Source organism: Equus asinus, chromosome 18, assembly GCF_041296235.1.
Source record: "Equus asinus isolate D_3611 breed Donkey chromosome 18, EquAss-T2T_v2, whole genome shotgun sequence".
NCBI lineage: Eukaryota > Metazoa > Chordata > Mammalia > Perissodactyla > Equidae > Equus > Equus asinus.
In genome coordinates, this window is record NC_091807.1 from 37,553,970 (window position 1) to 37,566,812 (window position 12,843).

The 12,843-nt window shown below is 53.7% G+C and overlaps 1 protein-coding gene across 1 annotated transcript in view; it reads right to left on the bottom strand.

Moving 5' to 3' along the window:
- The window catches only part of TMPRSS2 (transmembrane serine protease 2), a 33,338-nt gene extending 21,900 nt beyond the window's left edge, over positions 1 to 11,438 (bottom strand). Inside the window, exons 1-3 of the mRNA XM_070488923.1 lie at positions 11,230 to 11,438; positions 3,769 to 3,839; positions 1,243 to 1,465 (exon numbers count right to left, since the gene is read on the bottom strand). Of these exons, the coding sequence (XP_070345024.1) occupies positions 1,243 to 1,465; positions 3,769 to 3,783 (238 nt within the window). The 5' untranslated portion in view covers positions 3,784 to 3,839; positions 11,230 to 11,438. The remainder of the gene's footprint in view (positions 1 to 1,242; positions 1,466 to 3,768; positions 3,840 to 11,229) is intronic.
- Between the last annotated feature and the right edge of the window lie 1,405 nt (positions 11,439 to 12,843).

Here is a 12,843-nt window from a genome sequence, read left to right on the forward strand (position 1 = left end):
GGACAGGCATTTGTCAGCAGCCTCGGGTCAGTCCAGACCTTGGTCCTGGTTTTCAATCGCTGCTGTCGTTGAGTTTAATTATAACTTGCTATTCATTTACCTTCCTCATTATCAACGTAGTCTGTTGTTGATTCGGCCCTGCAGTTTCGAGTGTCAACTATTTGCATCACAGGTTGTTGACCTTCAGTTCTTAAACCCAAACTTTAAGATGCATATGTATTACATGAGCAGAGGCAGCTGATGGAGAGAAGGAAGGATGGACGAGCCACTTTTGAAGGGTGAGGGAGGCAGAGACAAGCATTGGGGCAGAATTATGAGAGTCATAGCTCTCGTTCAGAGCGGGCAAGGTCTGGGGAGGGGCAGACGTAGTGCCGGTGTCATTCATCTCGATTATTTATGATGTGGTGGTGGGCACAGGGAAATTCACTTCAATATTAATCTTTAACTGCACAAGTTGTATTTACATGTACGCATATCTCACAAAATCAAATAAAAACATTATCAATGAAAATGTTCATCGGTACAGCCACTGTCCTGGTTCCAGCACTGGTTGTACAAGTCCACTGGTGTCCCAATTGTACCCAGGTAGCTCTTAACACTTAAACTAGCCTGCATGAAAAGCCGAGAGGGGGTCTGGAGAGGAAGGAGACCAAATGCAAAGAAGAGATGAATGAGAGGGTAAGAAAGATGCGGGATCGAAGGACACACAAGCTCCACAAGATTGTTAGAGCCAAGAGAAATGCTGCAGACGCTTCTGGGCGATAAGCACACCGGCCACTTCATCCACGAGCCACAAAACACTCACTGAGCGTCTGCAACATGGCTTGCTGTATCTGGGCAACTGTATGGCAAAGAAAGCTTCGATCATTTACCCTGCATCGGGAGCTTACCGTTTATTCAAGATGCTACATCAATACACCACACAGGCAAGAAATAGTACAGAGAAGCCTGGCTTGAAAGACCACCGTGGGCGGTTCAGGCAAAGCTGGTAACTGGAGAGTTAACGGAAGAGGGAAGGTCTCTGCAGCCCGGAGGTCCTGGCGAGGCCCTGGACAGGAGGTGAGACCCGGCACCCAATAGCCTTGACCCGGATGCAGGAGAAGAGAAAGACAAGCTAAGACAGACCAGCCCCAGCAGATGAGGATAACCAGTGACAGAGTTGGTGTGAACAGAGAGCCCACTAGAGAAGGCAGACCCCAAACTCGAGTTCCATTATAGGAAATAATGCAAAAAGGGTCCTACTCGAGGTGCACACTGTCTCCGATAAGAGTTTGGGCTGGGTGTGGTTGACGGGTGTCGAAGCCTGCGTCAGAACCCTCGGGGAGTACTGGGGTACCGTGGGTGGGTAGTACTCGGCCTCATACGCTCCGTAGGCACCAGGGGCCACAGGGGGCTGCCGGGAATAGAAGCTTTCTGGTTGGTATCCATGGTTTTCGTAGTAAGGTCCAACACCTGGTGGTGATCCCTAGACAATTCAAAAGAAGATGAATAATGTAAAATCCTAATTACCCTAAAGGTTCAACATCCATCCCATCACACTCAGACAAGACAGTGAAATGGTGCTCCTGCTTCTTCAGGGCGCCTATAATCATGCCAAACACTGAACTTAACCTGGAATAAAAACCAGCCAGAATTTTCAATTAGTTGTCAATAGATTTTGTTTTTGTTTGTTTACTATTCACTGCTTAAAATAAAGAAAAAGGAAATGAGTGACTTGGAGATCTAATTAAAAAATTAAAGGAAAAATGTGTACAAGTCTGGGAATGAGTCATTACTGTCTACCTTGAGAATGGGGGTGCAAAGTTATGAACCAGCGATATCACAATTATAACGAGAATAGCAACAGCTAACATTTGAGAACTCACGTGCTGCCGGGTGTCTGCATTCAGGCCCTCTTTGAAACCTGATGGAACCCCCTAAGACGGTAGAGGGATGACTTATAAGCCCGTCTTGCAGAGAGGAACGTGAGGCATAGAGGCTAAGAAATTTAGCTACAGGATCATCCATACACGTTATTCTGAAAATTCCATTTCTATCTCCTCTTCCCTTAGGGAGATGTATCATCATTTACTCACCGTCTCTTATTAACAGACAACTAAATGGTCTACCCTCGGGGGCTGCTAGCATTCTGTGGCAATGAGTATCCTTATACGGCACGTGCATTTTTGTGAAAAGTGTGTAGATTTCTGTATTTACATCCCCGTGAGAGGAAGTTCTAGATCCATTGGTGGGTACTGCTCCAGCCATAGCATTTTATTCCCAGCTCCAAACTTCAGCTGGTTTCTGTCTTCTTAGAATGCCCTTCTCCTCATCCTCTTTCTACTTAAAAATTGCCGTCTCAAGGCCTACTTCTGCAAGACCCACCCCCACCAGGCCACTGTAGGCCCCACCAGCCTGTGACCTTCTCCTCAATTGCCACTGGCTGGGCCACTCTGGGGAGCCGCATTTGTCCTCTTGCCAGCGTCTGAGGTCCCCATGCAAAACTTCTTCCCACTCTTTAGTTTCTGCCACCTGTTTCTTGTTGATTGCAACCTCAGAGGGGAGCAGCGTTCTGAGCAGAGGCAACTTAATGCTGAGAATTGTAAATGGGGCCTCCAGGGAAGGTGATTAGCAGGCAGTGAGCAAACGCGGGCTCCCAGAGTTAACCTCTGCTTAATAAATCACCAGTGTCCTCCTCCAAAAGTCCAAAGATTCTAACTCTAAGCCAGAGCAATAGCCGGAAAAGGAAAACCGAACGTAATCTTTAATCTAAACGGGGTACCAGAGGCAAAAAAAGGAGCACACATGGCTGACCTCTATCTGAGACACCTCAGAACATGCCACCCCACCTAGGAAAGGCTGCAGCAAGTTGCTTGTCCCGGTGAACTCCTGCGCAGCAGATTTGAAATTGAAAACGGATCCAGTGAAAATAAGCACCAGTAACAAATAAAGGGTGGAGAAAGCAAAAGGTGTATTTTTCAGATAGAGAACATTTTTGTTATTAACCACAACTCTTTACTGAAGGCACTTATTCCCAGGAATAAACTGAATCTGTGGGGCCGGCCACGTGGCCGAGTGGTTAAGTTTGCCTGCTCCCCTTTGGCGGCCCAGGGTTTCGCCAGTTCGGATCCTGGGTGCAGACATGGCACGGCTCATCAGGCCATGCTGAGGTGGCATCCCGTATGCCACAACTAGAAGGACCCATGACTAAAATATACAACTATGTACTGGGGGGATTTGGGGAGAAAAAGAAAAAAGAATGCTGAATCCGTGAGATACGATGGGAACAAAGATACTGCACCTTTCCCCAAAGTGCGGTGGGGGTGTTTCCAGGCAGAGGGATGGTCAGCCCAGTGCCTCATTCAATCACGACCCACCCCAGTTCATTAGGAAGCTAGGCTGCACAATGGTCTGCTGGCCGATGGTAACCCGCACACTCTTTCTTCCCAAGGATTTACTCCCCTTAACAACATCCTGCCTCTATCTGTCCCCACGCCTCGCCCTCATCCCCTGCCCACCCCCACTGTCAGAGCAGGAGGAGACCAGGCCGAGGTGAGAATGCACCTCTCCCCACCTGCAACCAACGGCTCTGAGACTCAGCTGTGCAAACGCTGGGTGGCCGCACTCTGCCCCCTTCTTCCCACCTGTAACCTGGAGATGCCTTGACCAACATCCACAGGGCGCACACATTCCCTGCAGGCAGCTCTGAAAATGCTGACCCGCATGCACCTCGGGCAATAGAAGGAACAAGGGAAGAAAAGGCCAGGACAGTGATAATTAACCACTTACTGAGTTTAAGGCCATGCCGACTGGATCAGCAGCATCAGGTAATGGCAGGTATTTGGAAGGTTGGAGATGACCTAGAAGAAAGAATGGCCAGGCTGTAAAATTTCCATACCAGTTAGTTATTAGAAGATAAATCGAGAAAGAACTAGAAGGCATTCTAGGCGAGAGGTGCCTCTCTCCAGAACAAAGCACTGCTTGGCCTGTTGACCTTGGCCTTCACCTTCTCCACGTTTCCCCACAGCTGTTCACAGAAGATGATGAGAGCCCCGCTACAGGGTGACACTGAGGAAGCAATCAGTGCCTGGCATCGGTAAGCGCTACGTCCATCTCTGTTAAATACAAGTGATCCTAAAACCGATGAAAGTTGAACAGCCCGCCCGGGAGCGAGGGGGCTGATGCGTGGCGTCTACAGATTTGCAGATTTGCATCTGGGCAGTGCTCCCGAGCTACCACCCGCTCTGAAAAACCAGCGGAGCAGCAGCGGAGCCAGCTCCGGCACCCCGCTGCCTTTCTATCTCCTAAGCATAATGATGATTTGACCCATTGAACTTAAAAAAAAACCTCAAAACATTAAATTGCTATAAATCAAAATGTTGAGTCCAGCTTTTTAATCTTGGGAAACCTCATTGAACAGGTCACAATAAAACCGCACAGGATCATTTATTTACTCTTTGTGTAAAGATAAAATGTAAGAACCACTCCTATTGATAGCTTTGAGATCTCTCAAGTTACAAAGAAAAAGTCAACACCTTTCCGGGTATGAGGAAAGAAAACTGACCAGTATACAGGTGGGAGGGGTCACCCTATAGAACATGTTTAACATTTCAACCTTTAAGTGATATGATTATCACACATTAATATAGCTTTTCTACGTCCGCTCTGTAAAGAGGGAGGGTCCTGAGATCAACATCCTCCACCGCCCTCCAGTCTAAGCGGGGGGAAAACTCAGCACCTTCCTCAGATTACTTTCAAAAGCGTCCTTCCCCAGCAGACATTCTCGCCTCTCTGGTTTCTCTGCTCTCAATGGCAGCAACTCCCTGTGCCTCTGAGCTATCTCACCAGTTATAAGTTTGGTTGAAGTTTCAGGAAATGAAAATTCGATCCTACTGGCGGCTTTCCCAGCTTAAGAGCCCTCTGAAGGGAGTGACGGATCGGAGCTCGAAATCCATGCTTCCTGTTCATTCAAGATCCCTAACAGTGAGAGACAAGGAAGCTGGGAAAAGAAGGGCTGCAGGTGGCCACGGCCATGAATTGGCCATAAAAGCCACAGGACCCAGATGTAATCACAGCATAATCCGTTCTCATCCAGCGATCCCACGACCCACAAAACCTGAGAACCAGAAACGCCAACTGCGTGAAGATCTGCTACGATGGGCTATGGAATAAAAGACAAGAGTGGACCGCCTATAATCCTCCCTGGCTGCAAAGGAAGGAAGGAGGAGAGGTTCCACTCTAGAAATGGATCTGAAAGGAGACGCACTGCTCTCCAGGAGGATGAAGATGCCACGCTCGGTCCGGTCCACCTTCGGGACAGGCATTTCCAAGCCCACACAAGATAGTCCATCTTTTTGGTTTCTGAAAGGAGCAATACAGAACTTAGATGGCGAGAGACAACACTGTTTCTCGAATGTCCTTTCCTGTCATTTAAAGGCACGGATGATTGTTCTCCATTCTGGAAAGCCAGATATAATAAAGCACTTTTCCTTTAAGTGACAAAAGAGTAAACATTCAAGGAAGTTCCTAAACCCCCATTTGTTCTCGGCCAGCTCCCGGTCCAACCTCGTCCCCTTGAGTCACCCCACAGAACGAGGCTGTTTTGGTCCACTCTGGGCTTTCCTTTCAGAGAGCTGAGTCATGCCTCGAGTCACCTGCAGAACAGGATGACCCCGTGGTGTCCTATCTGCATCCCATGACATAATGAACTATTTCCAAACAGAAACAGTCTCTTCTTGGAGTGTCTTTCCGCTGGAGATCTCAGAACACAATTGCTGGAGATTTATTTTGAAAACCACCAAACCAGTGCAAATGAGGTCTGTCTCACAGACACTGACTCCCATCTCGGGGGTCAGGGGTGTTCCCTAGAATGAAGGCTCCACAGACTTCTCCATGCACCCCCATTCATGCATGTGCTCCTTCAGCGAGCCCCACTGGGTGCCTTCGAGATGCTAGAGGTGTGACAGGCCGACGAGGCCCCATCTTCCTTGACCGAAAGATTCTGCACCCCTTCTTCAAACTCCAAAGCAAGCAACACCAATAGACACTTCGTACCCAGTGAATAAATGATCAGTGAGAACCTCTGGTGCCTCACCCTCTGCATAAACTCCCATTATATGAAAAACTGCTCTCGTCTCCTGCTGAGGATAGAACGCACCGTCAGAGGAAGGTTAACAGGCCGTGGTGGATGTAAGGAACAGTTCACCATCAACAAGCGTAAGACAGTCAGACAAGTGGCATGCACAGTAACTGACACATGAATGAAAGAGAGAGAGGGAGAGAGATCACCTCAGGAGAGGAATTGCCCACAGCATCCAAGTCTCTTTTTCTATGAATGCCTCATTGTCCCAACGAGATCACAAACTTTGTAGGGCAGGAATTGGGTCTGGTCTCTTTTTATTTTTTTAAATCTAGCTTTGTATCTCACAAAGAAAGTGTTCCAATATTTTTGGAATTCCAAAGGCCAAATGAGTAAGACGAAATTTAAGAGGGAGCGAGAGAGAGAGAGAGCTGGAAAGTCTGCACCTGGACAAAACCAGCCACCAAGTTGAGGATGTGGGTGACCTCACAGGTCCAGATGCACAAAACTGACAGCACATCTAACCTGGCAGGCGGGCCAGAGAGGCCCCTGGGTCCCTCCAGAAGGGAGGAGTCCTTGATACCAAGCAAAGGCCACTGGTGAAAGTTTAAAGACCTCGGCCAAGTCGATCTGTGAAATAAGGGTAATAAATGAATAGGGTAGTTGCAGGAATTAAGGGTGAGTTTCCTGCAGTGTGCCCAACACGTGAGCACTCAGTAATAACACAGTGATCGCAGCTAAGATTTACCCGCCAGAGCCTAAGGGACTGCTACGTGGAAAAGGGCCTCAGCTTCGTCTCTGCAAATCCAAAGGACGAAACCAGGATCAAAACGGACAGAAAGAGCAGAAAGGCAGCTTTAACTCAACCCAAGGAAACCAAGTTTCCAGCAAAGAAAAAGTTTAACACGGACCGGGTTGCCTTGGGAAGAACAGAATTACTCAAACCGAAAAATGTTTGATTCAATACGTGAAGATCGTTTTCTCAAGCACATTCCAGAACAAAACTGGGCTTTAGCCATTAGGCCAGACATGATGGTGTTTTATTTTCCGCGGTCAGAACCTCGAAGAATGAACTCTGAACCGGTCATCCCTAGAAAACACAGGCTCGGGCTCGCCCTGAGTTCAGATTTGGGGCTCAGATGAGGTCAGGTGCCAGGAAGCGTCCCTGGAAAGCAACGACCTTGGAGGGACTCTGACACTAGGTCTGTTGCCACAAGCAAACAAGCAACCACAAAGCCTGGATTAGTTTCATCTTCCCAGGCAGCTCTCACTTGTCAATATTTTTCTCATCCCCTGCTCGACGACCACGGCCTCTCTTCTCGGTCCTGCCGCCCTCCAGCTCCCAGTTCTTCCGTCTGTTCCACCCTCGCACGGACTTCCAGACTTCAGGCGCCACAGCCGCGGACACATGGTGCCCGTCACACGTGCCCTGGTTGCTTCTCACATTTCTGCGCCCTCACCCACTCCCCCACACCGCCCCCCCAGGGATGCCTCTGTACCCACAAACAAAAACCTGGAGTCTTCACCCAGAGCAAGGCCTTCCTCCTTCTCCCTGACTCACTTCTAACAAGAGTGAAAAGCACATCTTTGAGTCACTTCCTTCCCAGAGTCCACACTGTTTACAATCCAAGGGACTGTCCCCCGCCCCGAGAAGATGGGTGTCTTGCCTTTCTCCCTCGACACCTCTACAGCTGACTCGGATGTCTTCCACTTGTCTCAGTTCCTCTTCTTCTGACCACTGTCCAGAGGCCAGGACAAACCAAGTCCCGGGTCAGCTCTTCTTCCTTCCTGACCTCAAGTTCCACTTCCAGATTGTCCCCCAGAACCTGGGATGTGCTCAGCGGAGCCCTCTGCTACTCCCTGAGATTCCACGTGCGGTTGGGGCCAGGATAGTCAACGGCACGGGGGCAGTGACGGCCCCCTTCCCCACACCCAGGCCCATGCCCCTGGGGGCTTGCAAGCCAGGGCTCCCCCAGATGGCCTTCAGGGCTCCCCAACACCAAACCAGGAAGGGACTCACCAACTCAGATCTCAGCGCTCAGGTATAGCATGCCCGTGCACCCCATCCCCAGAGGCCACCTAGGGGGTCCCTGGCAGGCGCCCTGGAAAGCAAGGAGGGGCCAGGAAGAGAGACAAGGGCTCAGCAATTGTGGGCAGTGGGACCACCCAGGGGGATCCAGAGCAGTGGGAGCAGCAGAGGGTGGGAAGGTGCATGGGGCCTTGATGCCCCTTCTCTTGGCTAGGACTCTTTCCCGTGCTTCCAGGCTCCTCCTCCACCCTCCTCAGCAGCAGGGTCAACTTCGGTGGCTAAATTGACTCAGTCATCTTTCCTTTCTGCTTGCAAGCCCAAGGCTTAGATTTGATCCCTGGTTCCCAAATCCGGAGTTTTCTGGAGGGCTTACAAAAATAGACTTCCCCAGCCCCACCCCCAGAATCGGATGCAGCAACTGGAACCAGGGCAACGACCCCTTATCAAGACAAGGGTCCCTGGGGGCTCCTGCGACAGGTTTAGGAGGAAAAGAGTGAGAGCCACCAGCCTGGAGTCCTGGCTCACACTTCCTGGTAGACCCACACCATAGGCTGGGCCCAGAGTAGGGGCCAGCACACATATGATGACGACGATTATTACTGGCATAATGCACTTCATCGTCCACAGGCTACAGGACATTTCTCCAGTGTCTTGTCCCTCAATGCCCCCATCTCTCAGGGAGGTCAGTCCTCCACACCGCCCCACTGAGACCTCCCTGGCACTCTCGTCCAGGTCACACCGGGTGGGGGCAGCACAGAGCCCAGGTGGGGCTGCTGGCAGGGGCTCCACTGTCAGGTTAGGGAGGAACTAGCCTGGCCCAGGAGCAAGCCCCCTTCCCAGGAGGATCCCCGGCTGTTCTCAGCTTCCCTCTCTCCCTCTCCCCACTGGTAACAGTCTATGCCCCTGACATTCAAACCTCCCGGAGGAGCCACGGAGGAAGGAGAGGGGGCAGACACCACGTCCCAAAGCCCCACGGAGCCCAGCGGTCTGCTTTCATCCCCAGTTCTCCCCACAGGTTACAGGACCGTGGGCAAGCTGCCACGCTTCTCTGCCTCAGTTTCCTTACAATTGAGTTAAATACATTATTAAGAACTTGACACAACACCTGGCTGGAAGAAAGTGCCACATCCACATTTGCTGTTATGATAATACCAGTGTGGACAAATGTGCTGCTACAGTTAAGGTGAGGGAGCCCAGGGCCGAGCCACCAAGGGTTGGAGGCGGCAGAGCTCTAAGGTGGCTCCAGCCACCACATAACCTTGACAGGCGGCGGCTGACCTTGGGGGTATTAATAAGACAGAAGTTGCTGGGAACCAAACAGATGTCCAAGCTAAGAACAGAGGCCCATGCTGCTCACCAGTTGATATTTTCTAAAAAACAGACTGAGGTGTTGAATGACCTTTCTGTAAGCAGAGGGCCCTGTCCATGGGGATGCCCCCAACTCTTGTGTCTAGGGTGTGCTTGCTCCAGCTGCCCTCATCGGTCCAGTAAGTTCTGCTGGTCGGCAGAGGCAGGGCGCACGACTGGTAAAGCTGGGACACTGGTGGGCAGCACCCCCATGCCTTCCTGGGGGCTCGCCATCACCTGGCGCACCAGCCTCCCTTCACTTCACTCACAGTTGCAGCGCGCAGGAGCTTGGGCACCACCGGGTTCCTCCGCCTCGGGGGAAACTCTGCGCCACACTGCCAGCCCCCACGTTTTGTCCAGGGGAGGTTGGCTCCATCCTCACTATCTGGAGGACCTTCTCCGACCTCCCAGGCTAAGTCAACAATCCTCCCCTCACTTTAGGTTTTCTAAACACCTTGGAACTCCACTTCGCAGCCTTTGTAATTTTCCATTATTTGGTTGGCTCTCGAAGGCTGTGAGCGCGCCAGGACGGCGAGGATCAGCGCGTGCCCGTGTGCCCCTTATCTTAGCCCAGGTCTACCGCACGAGTTTGAATGAGGGGTGCTCAACCTCGAGGCCGAGCCCTGGGTGACCCCGGCCCACCAGGCAAACCTTGGGTCTCCGAGGTATCCTTTCCCCCCCAAACGAGCCACTAGGATTCCTCTTGACCAGGCCCGCTGCCTGTGCGTTCCAAACGGGATTCGGATCACCGCGCAGCGCTCTCGGGCGGGGTGGGCCCTCAGCCGCACGGGCTCCGGGCTCTGGGCGCGCAAACGCCCGGGCACGAGCCAGAGCCAGCGGCCACCCGCAACCAGGCCCTCCGGAGCATAGACGCCTGAACTTTCGGGCGGTAAGGCACGTCTTCCTCAGGGCCTGTGGGCCCGCGGGCAGGGCGCCCACTGCCAGGCTGGTGCGCCCAGCCACCGTCCCGAGTCCAGCCAGACGGCATGCGGTGGACGGAAGTGCCCGGGAGCCCAACCTTGCTGCCGACAGGGAGCGCGTGCCCAGGACAAGGACCGCTCCTCCTGGCCGGTTCCTGCAGGTGCCCGGTGCCCAGGCGGCCCGGCGCTGATCGCCACTGCCGGGGCTAGGGCTGCGGGCAGTCCCTCCCCGGGGCCGCCGAGCCATTCGCGCCTCTCCCGGGGGCCCTCCAGGAGCCTGTCCCCGCCGTCCCCGCCGCGCCAGCCCTATCTCTCCCGGCATCTCAGCGAGTTTCCAGTTTCTCCCCACTTAGGGAGGGAACCAAGAAGCAGAAGGAGTTCAGGTAACACTCCGAGGCTGCAGAGATTTTCCCGAAACAAAGAAGGGATCGACAACCCTCCTTCTTCCTCATCCCCAAAGGGAAAAGGTGCACCCTTAGTCCCCAGCTCTGGGCCATAGAGGACAGGTGGACCAGGAGCCGGCTCCGGCCGAGAAGACCCACCCCGAGGGTCGCCAAGGCACCCTCTTCTCCGACCAATTGGCCAGGGACTCGCAGGGCAACCTTCCCCATCCAGGGGGCCAGCGGGGCGGCCAGTGCCTCGGAACGGCGCACCAACGGGCCCCTGGCGCGCGACACCCTCCCAGCCCCCACGGAGGCCACTTTGCCTGGCTCAGCCCCGCGCGTCCGGAGGACCCACCTGCCGCGCTTGCGCTGCTCACACCTGGCTTCTCCTCCCAGGGGCGCTTAGGTCGTTCCCGGCGCCCAGGTCCTCCCTCTCGCGCCCGGGACCCTCACCCCGGACCCCGCACAGAGAACCGGCCGCGCGCCGCTTACCCGCAGCACTCCGGGGCCTGGCGCTCCCCGCTCCTCGCCCTTCCTCTTCCTTCTCTTTCTCCTCTTCGGCCTCTTACCGAGCTCGCGCCTTCCTCTTCCCCCCCGCAGGAGTTCCCGACCCTCGCCTGCTCTCGCTTTAATCCCGGGAGGCGGTGTCCGAGTGCTCAGGGCGACACCCCCAAGCGTCAGTCCCGGGTCACCTCGAGGAGGGGGAGGGGCGGGGCGAGGCGGAGGCAGGGGCCGCGGGAGGAGGAGTTTCCCCAGGGAAAGCCCAGTCACGCGCACCTGACCCCCGCCCACGGTGGGACCCGGAGGGAACTCGGAGCATTCCCCGGGCCTCGTCCCCTGGTGGGCAGTTTAGGGCTGGGGAGGAGGGCGTCTCCCTCCCCACATCTCCTGCTCCGCGCCCGTCGAGGTTACTTCGCGGTCAGAGGACTGAGTTTGGATTAAGGAGGGGGATTTTGAGAAGCGCTGATGGAGTCCGCGTGTGAGCCCCATGAGGTGCTGCTTTCCGAGCCCCTGTCGGCGGCCAACCCGGCTCTGGCCCCCCGGGACCTCCATAACTTCTATGCCCAAGGCGAGGACCCAGGAGTCGGCTCCCGGGACCGCTGGCCCAGGCACTAGAGCCAGAGGACGCCCCGCCGCGCGCTGATGACCCTCCCCAGTCCTCCTGTGCGCCCTTTCTCTGCCCTCGGGTCCAGTCCCTACCCCCCTGCCTCGGAACGTCCCCAGGAGCGGCGTGAGGACTTCTTACCCACTAAAGGCAAGGGACAGGGGTGAGGAAAAGGGATGAGAGAAACTTTAGTCCAGAAGCCTGGCTTTCCCCCTGTCCTTAAGAAGCTCTTTCCAATGCCATCTGCACTACACAAATTGCTAACGTGGATGTCTTTACACCCAGGTGGAGGCAGAAGAAAGTCTAATTCGTTCTGAGTCCTGTGCTGCTTTGGCTCAGCGCTCCTTCCTGGGCGGGTCTCCCTGGGAGCTGGACCATCCTAGGAAGTTCTTCCGTCCTCTCTTCTGGCTCCCACCCTTAGATCCACGACAGGGGAACCCCCGGGAATATGTGTTGGTCCTACCCATCTCTCAAATGTGAGTGCTGTCCAGGTTGTCTCTAGTAGAAGACCCTTGAGGACCATCTCCAGCAAATGGGTCGGGTCGGGATGTCTTCTGCTAGCGACTCACTTATTTCTGTTTTGAAGAACGTCTTGGGAGCCCTCTAGGAATGACATCATCGTTCCACCAAACCCCTAATGTTCACCTCCCCACCAGGTAGGATGTGTGGCTTGACATTCAGCCCTCTTGTAGATGGCTATTCTCAACATTCATTTCCCCTTCTCTTGGCAACTTTCTGGAATTTTTGTTGATGTATACACACCTCCCAGGAGCGGACCACCAGCTTGGGGAGCCAGCGCCATCCAAGTGCTAGAGGGGGGCATGTGGTCAGTCTCTGGCTCGGCGGCTTAATTCCACTCTCTGCCCAAATTCTGGCTTCAGGGATGAACACCCAACCCACTTCTGCCCAGTGAGTGGAAGAGAGGTTCCTACCTCCATGGTGGGTGATATTTTCTTACCCTTCTAAAGGAGTTTCCAGAGACCCTCTTCCTTGTGCTTGGA